Below are 21,880 nucleotides of genomic sequence, written 5' to 3'. Positions count from 1 at the left end.
TAGAGGGGATTCTGTCAGGAAACAAAAACAAACACACAAATATCAAGGCTCCCTACAGACAATTAAGCAGCAGTTAATGAAATCACCTGCTACCAACAGGGCTAACAAAACAGAAAATAGAAAATAAGTCACGGCAGTGCCTGCCAGAGCATCTCTGGCACTGGGAGAGGGGCCTGATGGTTGTTACAAATTTAGTGCCAACAATATCATCTTGCTTCATGTGGCCAGAATGTTTCAGAGCGCAAAAGGGCAGTGCTCCCATTACAGTGTTTAAGAGGAGGGTGCCTGAGACTTCCTTATCAGGGAAGAGAGCAGCAGAGAAGCTTACTGAGCTAGATCATGGGGTGGGAGATAGACACAGATAGGGGAGGCTGCAAACCTGGCTCATGTTGAAAATCACGGAGGTAGGGAAACAATTCTGTTATTAATTAACAGTGCCATAGGGGGGTGTAATGGGTTTGTGGCCATTTACGGACTTCACAGTTGTCACTGTGGCACCGCATTCTGTGCCACAGCAGGGATAAAACTCAGATCCTCCTATCCCCCAGGGCTCTGCTAGCAGTATAAGGCAAATGACACACACATGAACAGTGGTGATTCCATCTATCTGAGGGAGGTGGGGTGCCCAGATTAGCCCCTGTATTGCAAAGTTAAAACCAGAAAGAGTAATTTATAAAAAATAGGCTTTCACAGTTTGCCTTTTGCAGCTATGTTTTGCACAATGTTGACAGTACTGTCAAATCAAAACATTACAGAATCATGACAAAAAATGTGAGTTTGGCTTAAAAATCATGAAGTGTTTGTTAAGAAATAATGTCTGGCATCCTTTCTAGTTTTTGATAGGGTTGCCAGGTGTCTGGTTTTCACCCAGAAAGTCCATTTTTTCTGACCCCTATCTGGTAAAAAAAAAAACAGAAAATACCGGACATGTAAAATGTCCGGTATTTTCTGTTTCTCTTGGATGGAAGGCCGGTGAGGCCAATCTTCCCCTGCCGCATCTGGTGTGGGCGGGGGGAAGCAAGGAGCTTGGGGATTCTTAAAAGCACAGCGCCTTTTTTTTTCCTCAACAACTTTTGTCTTCTTATTTTTTTGCTCAACAAGTTTGGTTCTCAGGGTTGGGTTGTTTTTTGGGGGGGTTTTGGCCATGTTCAGGATTTTTGGTGAAAGCATCTGACAAACCTATTTTTTGAAACCATGTTTTCAAGCTTTTGTCCACAACTAGGAAGCCTAGAAACTTTGTTCCCCCCTTTGAAATGAAATCTCAGATTCTTAAATAACCCTATGGCCCCAGGAGCTGGGGCTTTAAGACAAATTGCCAAGGCTCATGAGACTTCCAATAAAATCTGCACGATTCTCACTCTATGCTCCCCCTTAGACAGAAAAACCAGAATGGTAAATTTTACCTTTCCCATTTTCTCCTGCATTGGCCCCAAAGCTGCTTCTGTTCCCTAGCATCTCAAAATTCCACACGGCCATTCAACTCAGGGGAAATAATTGGTTTTGAAGGACAAGAAAACATGCATTGGTTTGTCTACATTAGCAACCCCCAGCATAGCAATGGCCAAGTGAACACATTTTGCTGCCCGATCCAGTATGTTTTCATGATAATTTTGCAAGACTACTTCATGCACTATATCCACAAACGTATTTTAGACAGTCAGTGCCTTGGACAAGGATCTATTTGTGTTTGGTATTTGTACAGTATGAAGCAGACCTTGCATCCTGATCTGGGCATAGAAGTAATATAACTGAGTCCGGTTTCTAAACACCGATCGTTCCTATAGAGCTGAGTATAATGCCCCCAGTTGGTACACAATGAATCCAGTAAAATAACACCTTATGCCAGTGTAGCAAATTTCCCTCCACAGAAAAAACTGCTCACCCCCCCACCATTTTCATATTAAAGAAAAGATTACAAGGTTTTAAAAACTATATTATAGTCATTCATTTTACTAAAGGGGCCCCCAGGTGAGACCTAGTCTGATGCAGCCATGCGGTCTAAAATGCTAACCCTGCAGAACCAAAAGAATCAATGCAAGCATCTTGCAAGATTTTGCAGTGCTTTGTCTATCATATGCTTAGAGAGAGACAACCATCCACACACAACCACAACCGTCTCACACAATAGCCTCAACCATCACTCTGATGCCTAGAAGGACTACTGAGTCAGTGTGAAGCACTGGAAACAGCTACAAGAATGGCGGAGGTCTTTTTGTTTCAAATATCACCAGGTTCAGTCGACACTGGGGCTTGTTGCAATCCGTTTTTTACATTCTCAGCCAGTTACCTCTGCACGTTTTGTGCAATGACTGAGATTCTAACACTGGGGTTAGAAAGGGAGAAGAACCACATTAGCATGCATAAACAGTGCTACGGATACATGTTAGTTCTGTCATCAATATATTCCTCCACACCCTAAGGAGATAAATCGATCACACATGAAACCCAAAAGAAAACTGACAGAAACATGCAAAGAGTGGAAAAATGATCAAAGTATCTGCAGAGCATAAAGCCCCAGCCACTCTGTCTGATACCGCTGGTAATAACTCACCCCTGATAATCCTGTCTTAATCATGTGTATCACAAATGAGGCAAACACAGGGAGATTTGTGCACCGCCAGGTCACTGTGTTTAATTAGATTTCATCAGAAAGATTCAGAAAAATTAATGTGGTGAGATTTCTGCCAGCATCCGTGATAACTTTCCCTCGCAGTGCTGCAATTTTTTGTCAGCCATCAGTTCAAACAAAGTTACAGGAAGCGCAAAGGTAGATTAATTTGAGAACATGTGCATAGACCACAGCAACGGGAGGTTGTAGGGCTCAAAGGATTATCATAGTAACAGTTCTTGCATCTGTAGCACATCTCAGACACCAAAGTGCTTTGGGATCCTTTGCAAATAGAACAAATGGATCTGCAATACAAACAATGGGTAAAACGTTCAAAGGTGCCTAGGTCCCTTAGGAGCTGAAAGAGACGTGGGTGCAGGTCCTCAAAGGTATTTAGGTACTAAACTATCAATAGGAGTCAGGCACCTAAGTATTGATCCAAGCCTTAGGAGCATTAGGCTGCTTTCGAAAACTTTATCTTGTATCTATACACTAGACTCAGGAGGTTGGGTTAAGATACGCAACCCCAGCTATGTAAAATACATAGCTGAAGTCGTCTTACCTTAAGCCAAGCATGGCACTGTCTTCACAGTTGGAGGCTGATGGGCAAATGCTCCCATCAGCTCCCTTACTCTTTGTGACCACGAGGAGTACTGGCTACGACCAGAGCTACCCTCAGCATTTGATTTAGTAGGTATTAATTAGACCCGCTAAATCAAACACCAGAAGGTTGATCTCCGGCACAGTTCTTCACTCACTACAAAAATGCAGTCATCACCTCTGGAGAGGAATACAGCTGCTATTTAATACCCCACCACATCACTATTGGATATTATGCTGGTTGAATGCATGTAGTTAAGTCTTACCATTTTGGCTGATTCTAGCTATCATAACAGTCTGCTACTTATAGCATGAGGCCAACTGGTATAGGCTTGGCATTATGCATGTCTTGAAACTGACAATACATTTGCATTAAAACTGGTTGGAGAAACTTTGATAAATCCATGTTTGGTTGGAATATGCAGTTCTTTCAGAATTGAAGAACTTCATGAAATTGTGTAGATTTTTCCAGAATATTTTTTCAGAAGAAAAAAAAGAAGTTCCAATGTTTATGTTCTCAGACATTTTTAGGGCATTTTTTTTTATGCACAGGACTTTACAAATTATACCTACACAACAGCAGCAGTAAGCATGCATCCAGGCAGAACTAGATCACTATTGTATCACAGGTAACTTAACCAATAACCACTCTTACTCACCAGCTAATTTGTATGCAGCCACTTCATTGGTTGCAGTCGGGACACACAGATGGTAGATTTATTGGCCCAGCTGTCATTGTTCCGCAAAACCACACACACACACACACACACACACACACACACACACACACACACACACACAAACACAACTGATATCCCAAACACAGTTCCTCACAGCAGCACACACCTCTCATTAAAAACCTCCACAAATCTCCCAGCATAACCCCTGTTCACTCAAAACATCACAACTAGCATATACAGGCCATCCTTGCTATAAGTCCAAGACATGTTCCAAAAAACTTGGGCTTATAGCAAAATAATTTAAAATGAGGATTTTTTTTCCTGCAGATGACTTCCCTTTGTGCAAATGGTTGTGGGTTGGGTTTTTTTTGCATGACTTAAGAGTGGGGAACGGGAGGACTTATAACACATCCAGTTCCTACAAGCATTGATGACTTTAGTGTGGCACGGGGTGACTTATAGCAGGGACGCCCTGTACAATAATCTCAATCATCACTCTAATGCCGTGGTCACCAACCAGTAGATCGTGATCTACTGGTAGATCTCAGTGGCTCTAGGAGTAGCTCTTGAGCCCTCTCTGAACAGCGCACCTGCACAGTACATTTACATTAGATTTCCTCATGTAATGTAGGCGGGGCTTCAAGGAAGGGGCGGGGCAGTAGATCTTCGCCTGTTCTGAGACTTAAAAAGTGATCTTGGGTGTAAAAAGGTTGGAGACCACTGCTGTAATGCCTAGAATGCCAGATGAGTCGGGGGAAGTAATGGAGACAGCTACAAGAATGACAAAGCTCTTTTTGTTTGGAATACCACAAAGTTCAATTGGGGGGAATCATGGTTGTTACCACCCAACTGGTAATTTCTCAGTCACTTTCCGCCTTTTTTTTTATACACGTGACTTTACAAATTACACCCCTGTAGTAGCACTGACTTTCAGCTACTAGCATATTTTAATACAAAATAAAGTCAAAATCAAAATGAAATGTCTCAATTGACCTGAAAATAATATATAGACAGACACAATTTTCCTTCATGGAGAAATCTGAAATGTTTAGGTTTCACTCCTATTCAGCTTGAAACCAGATTCCAAAACCTCAAAATCTTTTGTGAAACACAACTCCCTATCCTCTCTACAGCACACTTCTGTGTGTACAAAGCCATGGCTCATTGATGCTATGCAACAGTGTCAGAGCTTGTCGATACGTGGAAATGTGAACATGAGCAGAATAGTTGTTCTGACAAAAACTCCATGTGTGGATAAAACTCAAGGTAGGAACAGAAGAACACGGTTTTAGGGACCAGGTTTGTAATCTCTTTCAGGAAGACACCTTTCTCAGTCAGATGTGTTACGGTGTAACCCACACACCTTCAGGGTGTGGTTTACTGTCCAATCTAGTGGCCCTGAGACTACATCCCTCTTTCGACAGAGGGATGTAAATTAGAGAATAATGAGTCTGGTCTACAGCCTTAGCTGAAAGCCATCTGGCTTTGAGCTCATGAGGTATAGGCTCATGCACTAAGTTCCAGAAATCCCAGGTTTAATTCTACCCACAGATGACCAGAGCCAGCCAGCGTTACACCAGCACAATGGACTTTAAGACATTCCTGTGACGTTTCGGGATCACGCTTACCACTAGGAGATTTGGTCTTTGCCTACTTGTAACCTTGGGTGCCTTGAGGCTAAATTGCTGTGTCTCAGAATTCGGACACCAGTTGCCAGCCTAAAAACATCAAGGTTTCCCCCTGGCTGCCACCAGATTAGGTCCTCCATGCAGGGTGACATCCACAACCCTTCCAGTTCTGAGTCTGCCCAACTCCATCTACCTCGAGTTCTTAATGACTAGACACTTGGACTTTTTCCCCTCTGTCTTACTGCCCCCAGGGGAGTGAAACCTGCCCCTGGTTATCAGCTCACTTTGGCGCACACGGTTTGCACAACAGAGACCTGCTTGGGGTGAAAATAAACAAAAAGGGTTTTTTTTTTTTCCAATAGAAAAATCAGACTCAAAGATGAAACGGGGAAGAAAAGCAGGCAAGAGAGAACGAAAGCAAACATAAGGATGCAACCTCAGGCTTCAGATGTCTCTATTAGCTAAACTCCCCTTTCTCATACAAATTACTTACTGCCTCTGGACAGTTTCCTAGTGCTCTGTCATGGGGATGGATCTAGTGTTTCATGGAAAGCACCATACTCAGATGCTACCCTTCCATTTCTGGCTGCCCTTCACAAACACACTCTCTTTTAAGGGCGTGGGGGGGTCCCCTCTGTCAGACTTTGGTGATGCAAGGTGAGGAAACTCCCTCCTATCTTAGACTAGGGGTACATCTACACTGCAACACTATTTCGAAATAACTAGCGCTATTCCGAAATAACTTAGTCCACGTCTACACTGCAGTCAGTTATTTTGAAATAGTGTCAAAATACTGTCAAGCTGGAGGACTTTTTACGCCAACACCTGTAGCCCTCATTGTACGAGGAATAAGGGAAGTCGGAGGAAGAGTGCTCTATTTTGAAATAAGTGCTGTGTAGACTCTCCCTATATCGAAATAAGATACGCAATTGACGTAGCTCAATTTATGTAGTTTCTTTCGAGGTAAGCCCTGTGGTATAGATGCACCTTACAGCTACACCACAGAGCTTGGTGCATCTGCAGCTGCTAGTGCAGATGTTCTAATCGACAGGAGAGAGATCTCCCATCAACTTAATTACTCCATCCCGCACAAACAGCAGTAGCTATGTCACTAGCAGAAGTTCTCCCACCAACACAGCTCTGTCCATACAGGCGCTTAGGTTGGTGTAACTTATGTCACTCATAAAGGTGGCCTATTCACACCCCAAAGCAACGTAACTTCTACCGACTTAAGCTGGAGTGTGTACATAGTCTTAGCTTTCCAAAACTGCAGTTTTCTCTCACTTTCAAGTTGTTTCAGTGTTTTTCCACTAACTCTACTGGTCCACCATTGTCTCTTCCTGGATGGCTAATAGATGGGTACTTAAATTTAGTTTCACATAAACAACTGACTTGGGAGGAGACCCTCTCTGCTGCGAGATGTATCTGAAATGGTAGTACATGTCATGAGCATCCTAGTCTATATACAAGTATATAGCTTTGTACCTACTGTCTGTGTCCATATCTTAGAATGACCATCAAGTTCAGAACATTGCAAGCTTTCAACAAAGACCTTACTGGACATAATTCTGCACATATTATCTCTGTATACAGCCAATTGCTTGAATTTGTTACTCTTTGGGGTTCAGACCCCCTGTTCTCCCCTGGCTGGGGGGATCTCAAACCTGATGGTCACAATTACAATTATGGTAACAACACATAAGATCAACGCTGACCCTCTGTGGAATGCGGCCTCAGTTTTGTATCTCATCAGTCGCATCGCAGTCACATGCTGCCCCTTAGCAACACAACACCAACAGGGCAGCGTTTCAGCACCAATTCAGAGGGTAGCACACCAGCGACCAAGCCAGCCTCACTTCCTGCAGCACCTCTATTTCTCTTCAGGCTCTCCACATACCGCGCCTGCCTAACCTTGCTACACTTAGGAAATCGAATCCTTCCACAACACCAGACGTAGCGTTGGGGTACACACGGACACGTGTAACGGCAACTGAGGCACGCGCTTTATTACTGATCACCCAGCTGCGAGACCATCGGGGCGAGGCGAGGCCTAAAGGAATATTTATACTGTAAACTCTATGGGGGGGCACGTCATCTACTTCTTCCGTGTTTGTACAGTATCTTGCACCAGGCAGGGTCTGTTCAGGACCTGGGCTCCTAATACAGATGATGATGAATAATCCCTAGAGTATCATTTAGAGCAACAGTCTCCAGCCACAACAGGGCACAATAGGACTACAATTGGGGGGAATCGCATTGACTAATAATCCCGTTCCATCCTTGAAACCTTACATCTACACCCTCAGCAGGCAATCACAGGGTTGGGAATTTCACCAAGCAGTAGAGACCTGCTGGGCTTGCTTATCGTTTAACTAACAGACTTATCCAACGTTGCCTGGGTCCTTGAGGGCAGGGCCTTGGGAATGTGAGAAGAGGGGGAGCAGGAGGCTGGAAGCCAAAGACCTGTTCTCTCCCCATCCCCAGCCCGCCAGAAGACTTTTCTCTCCCCACAGAGCCCCCTCTGCCTGCCAGGGGCCTGTTTTCTCCCAGCCCAGACCCCTAGGGGTCTGTTCTCCCCCTCCCAAGCCCCACTGGCTGCCAGGGGCCTGATCTCCCTGTGCCCCACTCTGGCACTGCAGCCAAGGGCAAGAAGAGGGGAGGGGTTTGAGACCGGGACGCTACTTTCCCAGCATGCTGGCAGGAAAGATGCAAGGGCCACTCCCTTGGTGGTACTGCTGCCCCCAGTGGTCACTTTCATATCGCACCCCTCCGAACAGCAGCCCCTCCCTTTGCATGTTATGGAAAACAGCCCCTTTCCCAGGACTTCCGGTTGTCCTGGCACAACCCAAACCTGACCTTGCTTTAAGTTAGGAAAAGAGGAAGCTGCCTACCCAGTGGCTCTAGCTTTTACCGTGTAGGAGGAATTCTTGAACAATCAGACTCGCAGACAGACATACAGACAGACAGATGCTCTCTAAAATATACAGAGAGATTTAAAGGGGAAAAAAACCAACAAATGGTCTAGTAGCACTTTATAGACTAACAAAACGTGTAGATGATATCATGAGCTTTCGTGGGCACAGCCCACTTCTTCAGATGACCGGAGTTATGAATTTGGGATATGAAAGCTTGAAATAAATAGGAGAGGGGAAGGGGAGGGGGGAGAAAAAGAAAAAAAAGGAAGGGGTGTGAGACACTTAATGATGCTCTGTCTCACACACCCCTTCCTTTTTTCTTTTTCTCTCCCCCACCCTTCCCTTCTCCTATTTATTTCGAGCTTTCATATCAAACTCATAACTCCAGTCATCTGAAGAAGTGGGCTGTGCCCACGAAAGCTCATGATACCATCTACAAGTTTTGTTAGCCTATAAAGTGCTACCAGACCATTTGTTGTTTTTTTCTGTAACCGACTAACTCAGCTACCCCCTGAAGATTTAAAGGGGATTTACAGGCTGGTCCAAGTTCTTAAACCCAAATGTATTCTTGCTTTTAAAAAACGTAGACCCCTGAGGCAGATCCTCTGGACCCTAAACACCTCCACACCCAAAGTTATCATTACTACAAGATTTCATAGAAGCCCATTTTTATGGGGTTCATTAAAAAGAACATTTGATGCTCCTCTTAGCAGTTCCAAATAATGATGCCAATTCCTGCAGAGTTCAGGGCGCACCACACATGAAGCCAACGCAAAAAGACGCAGCGTTACAAGTTGGAGTTGTTAAAACAAAACAAAATAAACCTACTGCATCCATTCTAATTATGATCAAAACCCACCAGGGGGCAGAGGCTGGGCTGAGCTGGGGGAGGAGAACGCCAGAGGAAAGAGATCAAATTGGCGAGGAACAAAAAGATGTTTCATCTCCGCCTGCCGCGTGGGTTTCACAACCTATGCCAAGCTGGAAACAATATTGTTGGTTTTTTTCCCCCCTAACTGTATGTGACAGCGTCCCTTTCAATAGAGGACATTAATAGTCTGTCTGAGGACTCGCACAAATCTAGTGAGACCAAAACCCATGCTCGGTAGCACAGTCTGCAAGCTGCAGGGCAGGCTGTCCTAAGGGTAGAAATGAAGTCAGTGACAGAAGCAGCCCTAAAAAGACTAAGTAATCATTGAATCGGGCTGACTCCCAATCACACACAGCACCAGAGAATTGCTGGGAGGGAGGGTTGAGTTGAGCGGAGAGGAAGACTCGTGCTGAAAGACACTCATTCTAACAAGGGGAGATGTTTCCTTCTGCCTTTTAATTAAGAGTTACCTTATAAATCAAACCTCTGGCTCCTGGGCTTCAGGTGTTAGCTAAGAGAAACTCCTTTTCAATAGTCTAGGGTCCATTTATACATCCTGCTTTCTCCGCTCAAACCCAGCTAACACGTCCAATTATGTTAGCTTTGTTTCCTGTGGTTCTACAAACAGATCTTGACTCTCTTTTAAAAAGCCACCCTCTGTACGTGTGTTAGTAGCTCAGCTCTTGCAAACAATTTGCATGTACTGAACGCTCTGACTAATCTACCAAGGTACTTCAGGATGTGTCTCCCTCCATTGGAACATCACACCCATGCTCTTCTGGGTTCCTTCACAACCTCCTTGTGACTCAAAAGGGGCTGTGATTTTAATAGCACACACGCTCTTTATAATTAACAAGTAGCCCTGTGGTACCTCAGGCTTGGTCTACACTAGTGGCATGTCTACACTAGGAAACTATTTTGAAATAACCAAAATTGATTTAATAACTCCTGAAATAACAAAATCCAAATTGGCATGTCCTCATTACGGGGAAGCCTCAAAATTAGTCCAAGGCAGGCTCCATTAATATGGACGTGCTACCTCGACTTCGAGCCCCAGGAAGCACTGAGGAGTAATTTGTTTGAATTACTCTGGGGAGTCATTATTTCAAAATAGCGGCACCAGAGCATCCACATGACCGCTATTTTGAAAGAACTATTTTGAAATTAGCATTATTCCTTGAGGAAAGCAGAACAGATTTCAAAATAAGCAGCCCATTATTTCGAAATAATGGGCTTGGTAGTGTGGATGCTCCACTTATTAATTTGACCTAAGTAGGGTTATTTCGGGAAAAAAAATCGTAGTGTAGACTAGGGCTTGGGGATAAATTCAAATTAAGATATGCAACTCCAGCTACATGAATTGCGTAGTTTACGTTACATTTTGGAGACATCCACACTGCAGAAAGTCAAAGGAAAACATTCTCCCTTAGATTTCCCACACTCCTTGTAGAAGCAGGACTAGCAGAATCGACAGGAGCCCTCTCACTTCAAATTAATGTGTCTTTGCTAGACCCGCTAATTCAAACCCCAGAAGATCCACTGTGGCTGCTTTGGTCTTATCTGTAGTGTAGACATGGCCTTAGAGACTAAAAAAAATATGCTGATAAACTTAGAAAACAACAAATAATCTGGTAGCACTTTAAAGACTAACAAAACACGTAGATGGTATCATGAGCTTTTGTGGGCACAACCCGCTCCCCCCGCCAGCCCTGCTTCCTGCCAGCCAGTCCCCCCCCCCTTACTACCCCCCCCCCCCCCCACATCTAAGATCAAGTGTGTCCGGTATTTTTTTTGAGCCACCTGGTAACCCTATTTCCAGCTGATAAAGCACCTCCCACCATCTTCTGGATGAACCACTCAGGGAACAATTCTTAAGTCCAGAGGCCTGAATGGATTGACTTTCCCATATGCTGTTGCCACCTGTCCTCATGTTCCCAGGATCCTCCCTGTAATAATGAGTGATCCCACTCTTGGCAAACATGGGCTGCGGTGCCGGGGGGGGGGGGGAGGGGGCGGGCCAGAACCGGCCAGCGGGACTGTGCCAACATTTTCCCACTTGGCATTTCATAGACTTTCAAAAATGTTATGCAGAAAAGTGCTAATGGCTGGCAGCAAGTGGATCATCGATCCAAACACAATCCTAGGCCTCCTTAAAACCAATGGGCGTGTCCCATACCCTCTTTTAGGCTCAGTAGAAGGAGCCACGAAGCCCCTGTATATAGCAAAAACAGCTGCTGCAGACCATGGCAGTAGTCTGCACTGCAGGCCAAAGTGAAGCTGTGTGTATTAAGGGGATTCCCAGAGTGCAAATGCAGGGGCCAGGCTACCTGTTTGGAGGCAGAAAGCCCAGAGAAAGAGTCCTGCATATCACCACCCTGAGGGGAAGCAGAAACGGAGCTTCTAGGGCACACACCTCACTGGAGCGGCAGACGCTGGAATTCTGGAGCAAGAAAACTTTTAGCTGCTATTATTTGTTCGGACTTGTGTTTGGGGAAACAGGACTTTACCTACTTTAAAAAAAAAACCAAGCCAAAAGACACCCCACCAAGAATATACCTGATTCAGATCACTCATGTCTCAGCCTAACCGAAACAACCTTGCAAAGCCCCAGACTTTGACTACCCGCTTGGGCCAATAGAAGAGCAACCATATGCATTTCTATAGGGCCTTCCATCCAAGGATCTCAGACATACATGACTCGGCTTCACCCCAGCCCAGGAGGGAGGGAAATATGGTTTGTCGAGAAGGAAACTGAGGCACGGTGGAGGGAAGTATTTTGCTCAAGATAATAAATCTCCGTTAAAGCCAACGGACCTCCAGTTGGGCGTCAGCTCCACATCATATGCGAGAAACAACGACCAAGCAAGACCTCACCGCCTATTCATGCTCATTGCTAAAGATAGTCCAGTGTTTCTCAAAGTGGTCCACGAAACCACTTTGAGAAACCTGTTCACTGGCCACACCAGTTTGTTTACTTACCCGTTCCACGGCCACGGAGCCTCGTGGCTCCTATTGGCTCTGTTTCACCGTTTGCCAGTTAACAGTTTCGCAAAGTGGTATCACGGACCACTTTGAGAAACACTGAGCTAGTCAAAAAGCAATGGTCCAAGGCTAATATACTCAAACATAGGGCATTAAACCAGAACACATGAGCCTACAGTTTCTAGCTTCACTGTGTCCCTTTCAGCAACATGTACATGCATCACTACCCTCTGCTGAAAGCAACCAGAACTAGTCAGTCTGTGTCTTAGGGTACGTCTAGACTACAGGCTTTTGTCGACAGAAGTTTTGTCGACAAAGAGCGTCTAGACTACATTCAGTTCTGTCGACAAAGCAAGCTGCTTTGTCGACAAAACCCTGTAGTCTAGACACAACCCTAGATGCAATAACACCTGTCGACAGAACTCTGTCGACAAAAGGCGTTATTCCTCGTAAAATGAGGTTTACCAGCGTCGACAAAACTGCTGAGTTCTGTCGACGTTATGTCGACAGAACTCAGCGGTAGTGTAGATGCAGGTTTAGTTTTGTCGACAAAACCCTGTAGTCTAGACACACCCTTAGACCCTAAACTGTCAGCAACTAATGAAGAGTCTCCTGTAGTTCAAGTGGCAATGGCCGGGGCATTTGGAGGGGAATTGATGTGTTGTATAATATTTCCCAAAGGTTTCCATGAGGCATCCACAGCCCATTGGATGGAAGACTATTACTGCGTAAAGGGGAATTGTTCATGGTTCAAACACAGCACAGGTCTGTAGCTGGTGGACAGAACAGGGCAAAATGTTTTGACTTTCTGGCAACATTGCAAATTTGAGGGGAATCGAAAACAAGAAAAAAATCCACACACTCCGTGAACTTCCCTCCCCATCAATCAGCTCTCTGGTTCTGTGGCCAGCTCACAAAACCACCTCTGTGGAGGACACTGAATGGAAAACACCTTTGAGGACAGACTCAGCAAGGAAGCCAGAGATGCACAAATGAGTTATGGAGACATGAGGAGGACAAGGACAGGGGAGGTCTTTTAAGAACATATAAGAACATAAGAATGGCCAGACTTGGTCAGGCCAAAGGTCCATCCAGCCCAGTGTCCTGTCTGCCGACAGTGGCCAGCACCAGATACCCCAGAGGGTGGAAACACAACAGGGAATCCTCATGTGATCCCTCCCCTGTCACCCATTTCCAGACAGCCAGGCTAGGGACACCATTCCTACCCCTCTTGGCTATTGATGGACCTAACCTCCATAAATGTGTCTAGATCTTTTTTGAACCCTGTTAAAGTCCTAGTCTTCACCACATCCTCTGGCAAGGAGTTCCACAGGTTGACTGTGCGTCTTTTATTGCTCCCTTCCCAAAAGAGAACTTATGCAGCCTGACCCTGCCCTTGGCTGAGTTTTGTTCACATGGATGGAGGAAGTGATTCCAGATTTACACCAGTGGCACTACAGTTCTTGAACCTGAACACCAGCTATCAGCTCTCTCTGCCCTCTAAGAAGCAGCCACCTTGCATGAACAACCACATCCAATCTCAGCCTGGGCCAGAGATCAGCAGACAGATCAAAGAGGAAAAGCACCAGGCAAGAAGGGGCAGTGACATAGGGAAACAACTACTCCTGGCAGATTGGGCAGGGGGAATAACATGGCTCCTGGCGAAAGAGAGATGAATGTGCAGAGCCTTATCAGGGACTGGCTGTTATTCCAACTAGCTTCCTGATAACGTAAGAAGCTTAATCAAATATGCAAATGACGGCCTATCTGCAGACAGAGGGGAAACAGAAACAGAAACCCAGAGATTGTGCATTAAACTAGCCCGTGAAATAAGGAAGGGAGAGAAAAGGGTCCTTCTTTTGATAAAATTATTTCAAAAGATTAAATTAAAGCAAAACTAATTAGGAGCATTAACACAGCTCCCAGTAAGAGAGGTCAGCAGGCAAGAGGCAATCAAATGAAAGACAGGTGAACTAGCCAGCCATAGAGACAAAAATAAAACATGAGTCCTCTCCTATTTTGGCTGGGCTGTCCACCCAAGCATTAGATGGAGCATTTCACAGCTAAAGAGCCCCACTTCGTCTTGACTGAGGAGCTGGCAGGGCAGATGAAGAAATAAGCTATAAGGGAGCTCACATATCACCAGGAGCAGCCTGGCCAGTCCAGTAACCTGCATACTCCTTTGGAACTTGAAGGGCAACTACAAACCATGGCTCCCTCAGACGTTTGTAGGGCACTAACACACCCACACACTCCGGGGGGCAGCAAAGGAGCCCATTGCGGAGCATAGACGACTGTCTGCTCCAGCCTGAGGAAAGCCTTCGCTGCATAGCATGCCAGCTGCCCTCAAAGCAGCATGAAGCATCTTGCCTGGTCGTAGCAGGAAAAGCCTGCACTATGGAGTCGTCTGGGGACAACTTTGGCTGCTTCAGAGTTAAGTTGTCTGAGTTCAGATAGCAGTTTACTGGCCCAGAGGCAGGAATTTCTGGGGGGGCGGGGGGGGCAAGACGTGGGAGAGGCTGGTGGCTGCCCTGCCCCCGGCCTTGCTCCTGGGGGAGAATCAGCCCCAGCCTTCCTCCAGCTAGCCGGAGCACGGAGCACGGAGGCTGGGGCAATGTGCCACCCCAGCCTCACGCTTATTTGGAGGCCCATGGAGGGGGGAGTGAGCTCGTACCCTTCGCAGCCCCCTGCGTACAGATCTGGTTTACCATGGGAAAGCCCTTCATGGGCTACCACATGACCCCTGCTTTTCCCTTTGATTCTGGCATTTCGGTTGGGCTGGCATTAAATTATACGTAAAAAAGGCACAGTAAGGCCCTGTCAACGGAAAACGCTTGGTGGCAGCAGCAAGCAAGTGCTCCTAGACTTTGAAGTACTGATTGGACCCAGAGGGATTTCATAGTCACTTACAAGTCCCATTGCATGGCTCTGAGACCCCTTTCTCCAATGACAAGGAGCTTCTGAATCAGAGTCTCGGTGGGGCGAGGCGGGAGGGGGAACCAGCAGCATCCAACCCCCACAAGAGAGAGGAAACAAGTCCAGGTAAGTGCACAGCAAACCCAACCTCACAGCACCGAGATCACTGGATGGTCGCATAGAAAAGGGGTCTGCAAGGAGTCTGGGTTGTGCTCTGCGCCACAAAGAGCAAATGGCTTCTTTCAAATCTCGTTCTTCCTGGAATCGGTAACCTTCACAGTGGCTGGAAAGAGGTTTTCTGCCATACCAGGCACTGGGAGGAACCTTGAGTGCTTTGGGATATAGCCCATGTGGCTGGAAGCCTCAGGGTTCTAAGCAGCACCGTGATGTGAAGGGTCAGGTTGGGTTACCCGTCGGGTGGGAGGGATACCTTGCACAGACGGGGCACTCAGCAGGTGTGCATAACAAAGCGTAACAAGCTTCTTTGGACCCAAGGATCAGCTCCAGCTCCTTGGTTTGTAGATTAGATTCTGAAATGCAAGGAGCAGATGCCAGAGCCATGTCTGCAACCATGGACTTGACCATGGGGGAAACCCTTTTCCCGTGCAACCCCACCTCCACCTCTGAGGAGGTTAAGGATAATAAAAACAAACAGGCCTGTCCTCGGATGCTGAAAGAGGAAGTAGAACTGGGTGTCAGAGGGGTCTGGTAATGGGACACACAAGCCTTTCTATCGAGTTCCTTATCTTGTATACATCACCATGGTATCCAAGTGCCGCCCACCTCCAGCTCATGCTGGAGTACATCCCATAATGGTACCAACCAAATGTCATCCCCACCTGCTTAGGTCTCATCCCAGTTCTCAGTTAGCTGTTGTCCATGTAAACCATGTCCAGTGACACTAATTGGATTCTTTTGTTGGCAGAACAGCATGTCCAGGATTGGATGGGCCACAGATACCAAACCACTTTTCTAAAGTATAGGGGCTGCAGAGAAACATAAACCCTTCTAGGGTCATGGAGCTTTCATAATATGGCTCTGCATGTTTGGAGGACGAAGAGAACTTTCAGAGATGTCAGTAAATATGACAGAGAGACATGCACCTCCCGGCTCCATCACCAGAAAACAGTGTAATTCTCAGACTCCAGATGACATTGGAAGCTGGAAGAAGAAGCGGACATGGAAGACTTCACACTGTTATTTTGCATTGTAGCCAAGCCCCGTCACCAAATGTTTAAAAAAAAAAACATTCACAAATCATACTCCCTCAAAGCGGAAGAAAGGAGAAAAGTTTGTTTCTCTACTGACAACTTGCGTGGAGCTGTCAGCAGCCTGGTGCCCTCCAGGGAACATCAAAACCAAATCATCATCAGCGGCATATTCAGAAAACTAATCGCATGGATAATAGCAAAGGATCACTGCATTTACCTGCAATTAATGGGAACTCACCGTCTCCGCATGACAAACCCGGGGCTCCTTTATTAGCTCAGTTTCTTTGGACACAAATAGAGTCGGGGGAAAGAAAAAAAATTCTTCTTCCTTACACAAGTGCTTTAGCATTCTGCAGTCATGCTGCCCAATTACACAAACCCACACACTGCCACCACTACCATGCTCGCGCCGCTGCTGTTTTCCCATCTCTGAGAATTATTTATCCTGGTAAAATGTTGTTGAATAAATAAATCTATCCCTCCCCCTACTCAGCTATGGCACAGTGATGTTGAGAGAGTTACAGCATAGCGCTGTTGAGAGAGTTGGTTGGAAATCACTCCCCACAGGGTTGAATTGATGCAGCTTTCTCTCCAGACCAAACTTTAAACCCTCCCCCCCCCTCTGAACCTCCACTCTGCATAATCATCTACCCTTCCCTAAAACTAGGATAATGATTAGGTGGTTGATTTTCAGCTTGGACACAGATCCTTGACGTCTATAGCTCACCAATGGGCAACCTAGACTAGTGAACAGGCCACCTCCTTCATCTCAATGGGCCACAAGACTGTCATAACCAAGACGGTCTCCCAGGGTAGGGAAGTTTTGCTAACGCGCCTACAATTTGCGGGGCATGCCAACTGAACCACAGCAACAACAACGCAGAGGGAGCGCACGGCTGTCACAGTCAGTGTTGTGCGCAATCAGCACGCACTTCACTTCACGTGCCCTGGCTTAATGTGTGTGTCACTTCAATAATACCGGTAGGAAAAAAACTATACAGATGGAAACCAGCAGAATATGGCAACCCTGCATGTGAGCAACTGTACACAAAATGTCTTGCAGGTCACACATAGAATCCCAATGGACTGCATGTGGTCTTACGGGCTGCAGGATGTCCATCACTGCTAATAACTGGTCTACCCACACATTTAAGGCCCCCACAGAGTATTTAGTGACCAGAAGTAGTCAGGACTTTGGCTTTATATTTCTTCCAAAGATATATAATCTATTTAAGGAATTTATATGGCCACCATTAACAAATATCTAAGCAACTCACAATCTTTAGTGTATTAATTATCACAGTACTTCCCTGTGTAAAGAAAGTATTGCGTCCATTTTACAGATGGGGAACTGAGGCCCAGATAAGCTACATGTTTTCTACAAGGTCACATAAAGTTTGGGGCAGAGCAGGGACTTGATCCTGGGTATTTAGCCTCAACACTTTAACCACTGAATCACCCCTTCTCTCAGCTCATAAGTGACACCAGCCTTCCCCAAACCTTTCAATTAACATTTCCAGCTTCAGTTTCTAACATGCGCTCGTGCCATGGGTTAATTTTCTTCTAGACCACTTTGCTTTTTGTCCTTTTTATCTCTTCATTCTGTTTCCCTCACTCCTTCTCCACTCTATCTTGGTTTTCCCTTTTCTTTCTTCTTTGTTGTCTTGGTTACATGGCCAGATTTTTGATACACCGCTAGTTTTCATTCTAATGATGTGTTCTTGTAAAGCTCAATATTTTACTTCAATTGCATGTCACTAGAAAATTCCTTTGACGTGTATAACATTTGTATATCAACCAACTGATATTGCTTGATGACTGACTAATTTGCACAAACTGTGTGGCTTGAGAATTTGAGACATGCTCTGTATCACTTATATAAAAATACACATACTCATACACATGCACACAAATCAATACATTCTTAATTGCAGAGACACAGAGCTTCTCCAACATATTCTGCTAATTACTTGCAACAAACCTTTTCAGTACCAATATATAAATATACTCTGTACCTTTAAGGCAAACAAGTGTCTTATAACTCCATCCCTTGTGCATTCTTCCTCACCTAATCTGACTGACCCAGAAATGGATCACCAGGGATGGCCCCACTGGCAACATTACACCAATTGTCTGGGGGTGGGAGGAGTAATGAAATATTGTTGCTAGGACCCCCTGGAAGACAAGCACAGGAAGACCTCTGGCCTTGGACCACAGGGACCCAGAGGTTCATCTAATCCTACATAAGTTATTTCAGAAACTGAGTCCATGTCTTCACCAAATGGAAGATCAACATCGCCATGATCGATCTTCCGGAGTTGGATTTAGCGAGTCTAGTTAAGACCTGCTGTATCAAACTCAGAAGGCATTCAGCTGGAACTCCTGCTTCTGCAAGGAGTAAGGGAAGCCAATGGGAGCGTTGGCTTCTGTTGGCCTCCCGCTGTGGGTGTGGCTATGTAATTAACATAGCAGGAGTTGCTCCCTTTTAGTGTGGAGCTGGCCTGATTTGCCCATAGAAGGCATTTCTCTCATCTCAAAGAGTTTACTTATTGGATGTACCAGAAGCTGCAGCATCAATGTGGCGGGGGGGGGGGGGAGGAGAGGGGCCTGAAACCAGCTCTCTTGGCTGCTTCTCTTACCCTGCTACTGAACCAGAACCTCAGGCTGGCAAGGCAAAACCAAATGGGAAGCTCCCCAAAAAGCCCGAGATGGTTTGGCAGACACCAGTTAGATCCAGGTGAAAGAAGGAGGCTCTTGCGCAGAGCTAGTGGCAAAGCCACATGCCTACAATAAGTACCAGACTGGCCCTTTAATTTCCCAGGATACATGGGATGCGGAGGGGGAGGGAGGCTGGTGTTCTGAGCTCTGAGCTGTTGCCTACTGTTGACCCTTCTAGGCTGAAGAATCACAGTCGCTGTACTGATGGGCATCACATCCTGTTCTCTTAGCAAGCCAGACGGTGGAATGAGAGAGATTTCTGCGGGGAATGGGCCCCCCAGATTTGCTGGGCTAAAACAAATAGAGAGACCAACATTTCCTGGACCAGTGAAGCCTTCTACACCCTACAGGGGGAAAAGCTGCTTCTCAAAAGGACAGAGTTGGCTGATCCCAGCCTCCAGGCTCCTGCATTGCTCCCCTGTCCATTCCCAGTTAGCTCCTGGCTGCAGAACATTAGTCACAGTTAGTACACATGGAACAAAAGGCAGCTCTCCAGGGTTGCTGACAGCGGCTCAGATTCCCTCCTCCGATTCTTTACCCTAAAAGGATGCCCCTGGTCTCCAGCACACACAGTAAAAATAAAAGCCTTCCCAGCTCCCAGCCTGTATGCCCTGGTTTTCTATGCTCCCAACAGAAAGAGACTCATTCCTAGATCTTATAAGAGACCTGAAAAGGAGGGGGAAAAAGAGCTCATGCCCTATTTTGCTTCTTATGACCTCAAAGAAAGTATGAAAGCAGTGAGGGTGCACTATTCTTTTTGCTAGCAGTCAATGCAGGCAGCTGAAGAATTAGCTAGGTTACTGTGACATCACAGATAACAAAGAAGTGGAAAGTCATTCACTGGTGGAAGGGGAAATGATTTTTACCCCCAATGGTTTACAAACTACTCAGCTTGTTTTGGTTGAGCCCATTTCACACACATCTGAACACACAGCCGTGGGGGGGAGAGGGGAAAACGTATTGACGATTCAACAGCCCGACCCCCTTTCATTTGGGACTGAAACCGTTCCAATGAATGTCTTTTGGTCCTCCCGGGCCAGACCTCGACATGAACAGAGAAGGCAGGAGCAGACTTGCCATGCCTGATATTTCTAAGGTGAAAAGCAAGCAAAAGATATCTGCGAGCACATGGCTTCCCTCACCCTGCTCCAGACACAGTACAAGTTGTAACAGCTCACCACTTACCTCCCACCCACCCCCGCACGCTCTTGGGGTTTACTTAATTCACAAAAGGAATTCAAAATGAAAACACAAAATCCCCAGCCCAAGTTTTCTTCCCAAGATTGACAGCTTCCCCGGTTTCGCCACAAAGATTGCTCAGTACACATCCCAGTTCTACATTCTAGAGAGGCACTCCCACACTTCTGTGTCCTGATGTGGTAGTGACACAAAACCACATTTTGCAGCAGAAACATCTTCCAGCTCCATTATCCGGGCAAAGTCTAACAGCCTGATCCTGCATCAGATGGGGTGCTAAAAGAGCCCATTTTTAGTATTGGGAGGTACTTGAATGGTTCTGAACAGCTTAAGCATAAAGCACCTGCCAAAACAACTGGCAAAAGTCATTCATTCTTGCTTTTAGCTTCAGAAGACAATCACTAGTGCCCTGTATAATAAATAACAGCAGCTGCTACCATACAAAGCTAAAGTTAAGCCATGGATATGCACCATTCATTTGGAGGGTGCCTAATAGCTTTGAGACCGGACTTAAGCCCAGATATCATCAAGAGAGTATTTATTTATATGGAGCTGACCATAGTTACCCAGTAAACACCATGCTTATTACCTTTCAAACACAGCTCCTCTTTCATAGAAATCCCTCTCCCTTTGCATAGCCACACATTCAGCCTTACTCAGATAAAGCAACTACTAACTTCCCTGCTAGGTTTGTGATAAAAGCATGTCTGGTCACATCGGTCTGAAGGAACACCTCCAAAGCATGAGTCATATTTCTTAATAACCCACAATGCCAGCAAGTTCTTCCTCCCCAGCGCATGCAGACACCCTGTGACCTGCCTTTTAATTAGACCGTCTGACCTAAAAAGAAGTTTGTACTTGGATCTATTCTACCTCAAAGTCTGAAGGTGGCTAGACCCATGGTCATGCATCTTTTGGAAGGCACAACATTAAGGGGGAAAACTGCATCCCTCCCGTCATGTCAGCCTAGCCCCTCAGAGCTGAAGTACAATCTTGTACCGACCAATGCAGTTCAACTCACAAAATAGGTAACTGTGCACCGGGCCTATTAAACGCTCCCCACTCATCTCAACACAGCCAGTCTCCATAGCAACTGGCAGCACTGACTTGGGAAGGCCACGCCGGGCCAGGCTTACCTTTTTCAGCTTGCCACTCTTGGTGCCCACGAACGCCAGCGAGTGGTTCTTGTAGACGTAGGCGATCACCGACGTCATCCTGTCCCCATCTTCGGTGAAGATGGGGAGTCCTCGCACCATCTCCGATACTCCCAGAGGGGCATTCATATCCAGGCCACAGAAATCGTCATTGATTGTTAACAGCTGTGAACAGAATGGGGGTAGAGAGGAAGAGAGAATGAGGCCACTGAATATGGAGTAATAATACAGGAGTACCTAGGGGTTTCTTAATTAAGACCAGGGCTGTGTACCAGATGCTACAAACACACAGGCCGCGTCTAGATTGGCATGATTTTCCGGAAATGCTTTTAACGGAAAAGTTTTCTGTTAACAGCATTTGCGGAACAGAGCATCTAGATTGGCACGGACGCTTTTCCGC

At 45.9% G+C, this 21,880-nt stretch overlaps 1 protein-coding gene across 6 annotated transcripts in view; it reads right to left on the bottom strand.

The window, feature by feature from the left end:
* Positions 1-21,880, bottom strand: part of PLXNA4 (plexin A4) — a 684,657-nt gene that overhangs the window by 590,090 nt on the left and 72,687 nt on the right. For 5 of the 6 annotated variants that reach the window (XM_075925673.1, XM_075925677.1, XM_075925684.1 and 2 more), the window contains one exon: positions 21,463-21,645. In XM_075925673.1, the coding sequence (XP_075781788.1) occupies positions 21,463-21,645 (183 nt within the window). Of the gene's footprint in view, positions 1-1,136; positions 2,914-21,462; positions 21,646-21,880 lie in introns of those variants that run through there. The other variant, XM_075925711.1, reaches the window with a different exon arrangement.

This window comes from Pelodiscus sinensis, chromosome 1 (assembly GCF_049634645.1).
Source record: "Pelodiscus sinensis isolate JC-2024 chromosome 1, ASM4963464v1, whole genome shotgun sequence".
Classification (NCBI taxonomy): domain Eukaryota; kingdom Metazoa; phylum Chordata; order Testudines; family Trionychidae; genus Pelodiscus; species Pelodiscus sinensis.
Note: the sequence above shows the minus strand (reverse complement) of the source record. Positions and strands in the feature narration are given on the sequence as shown.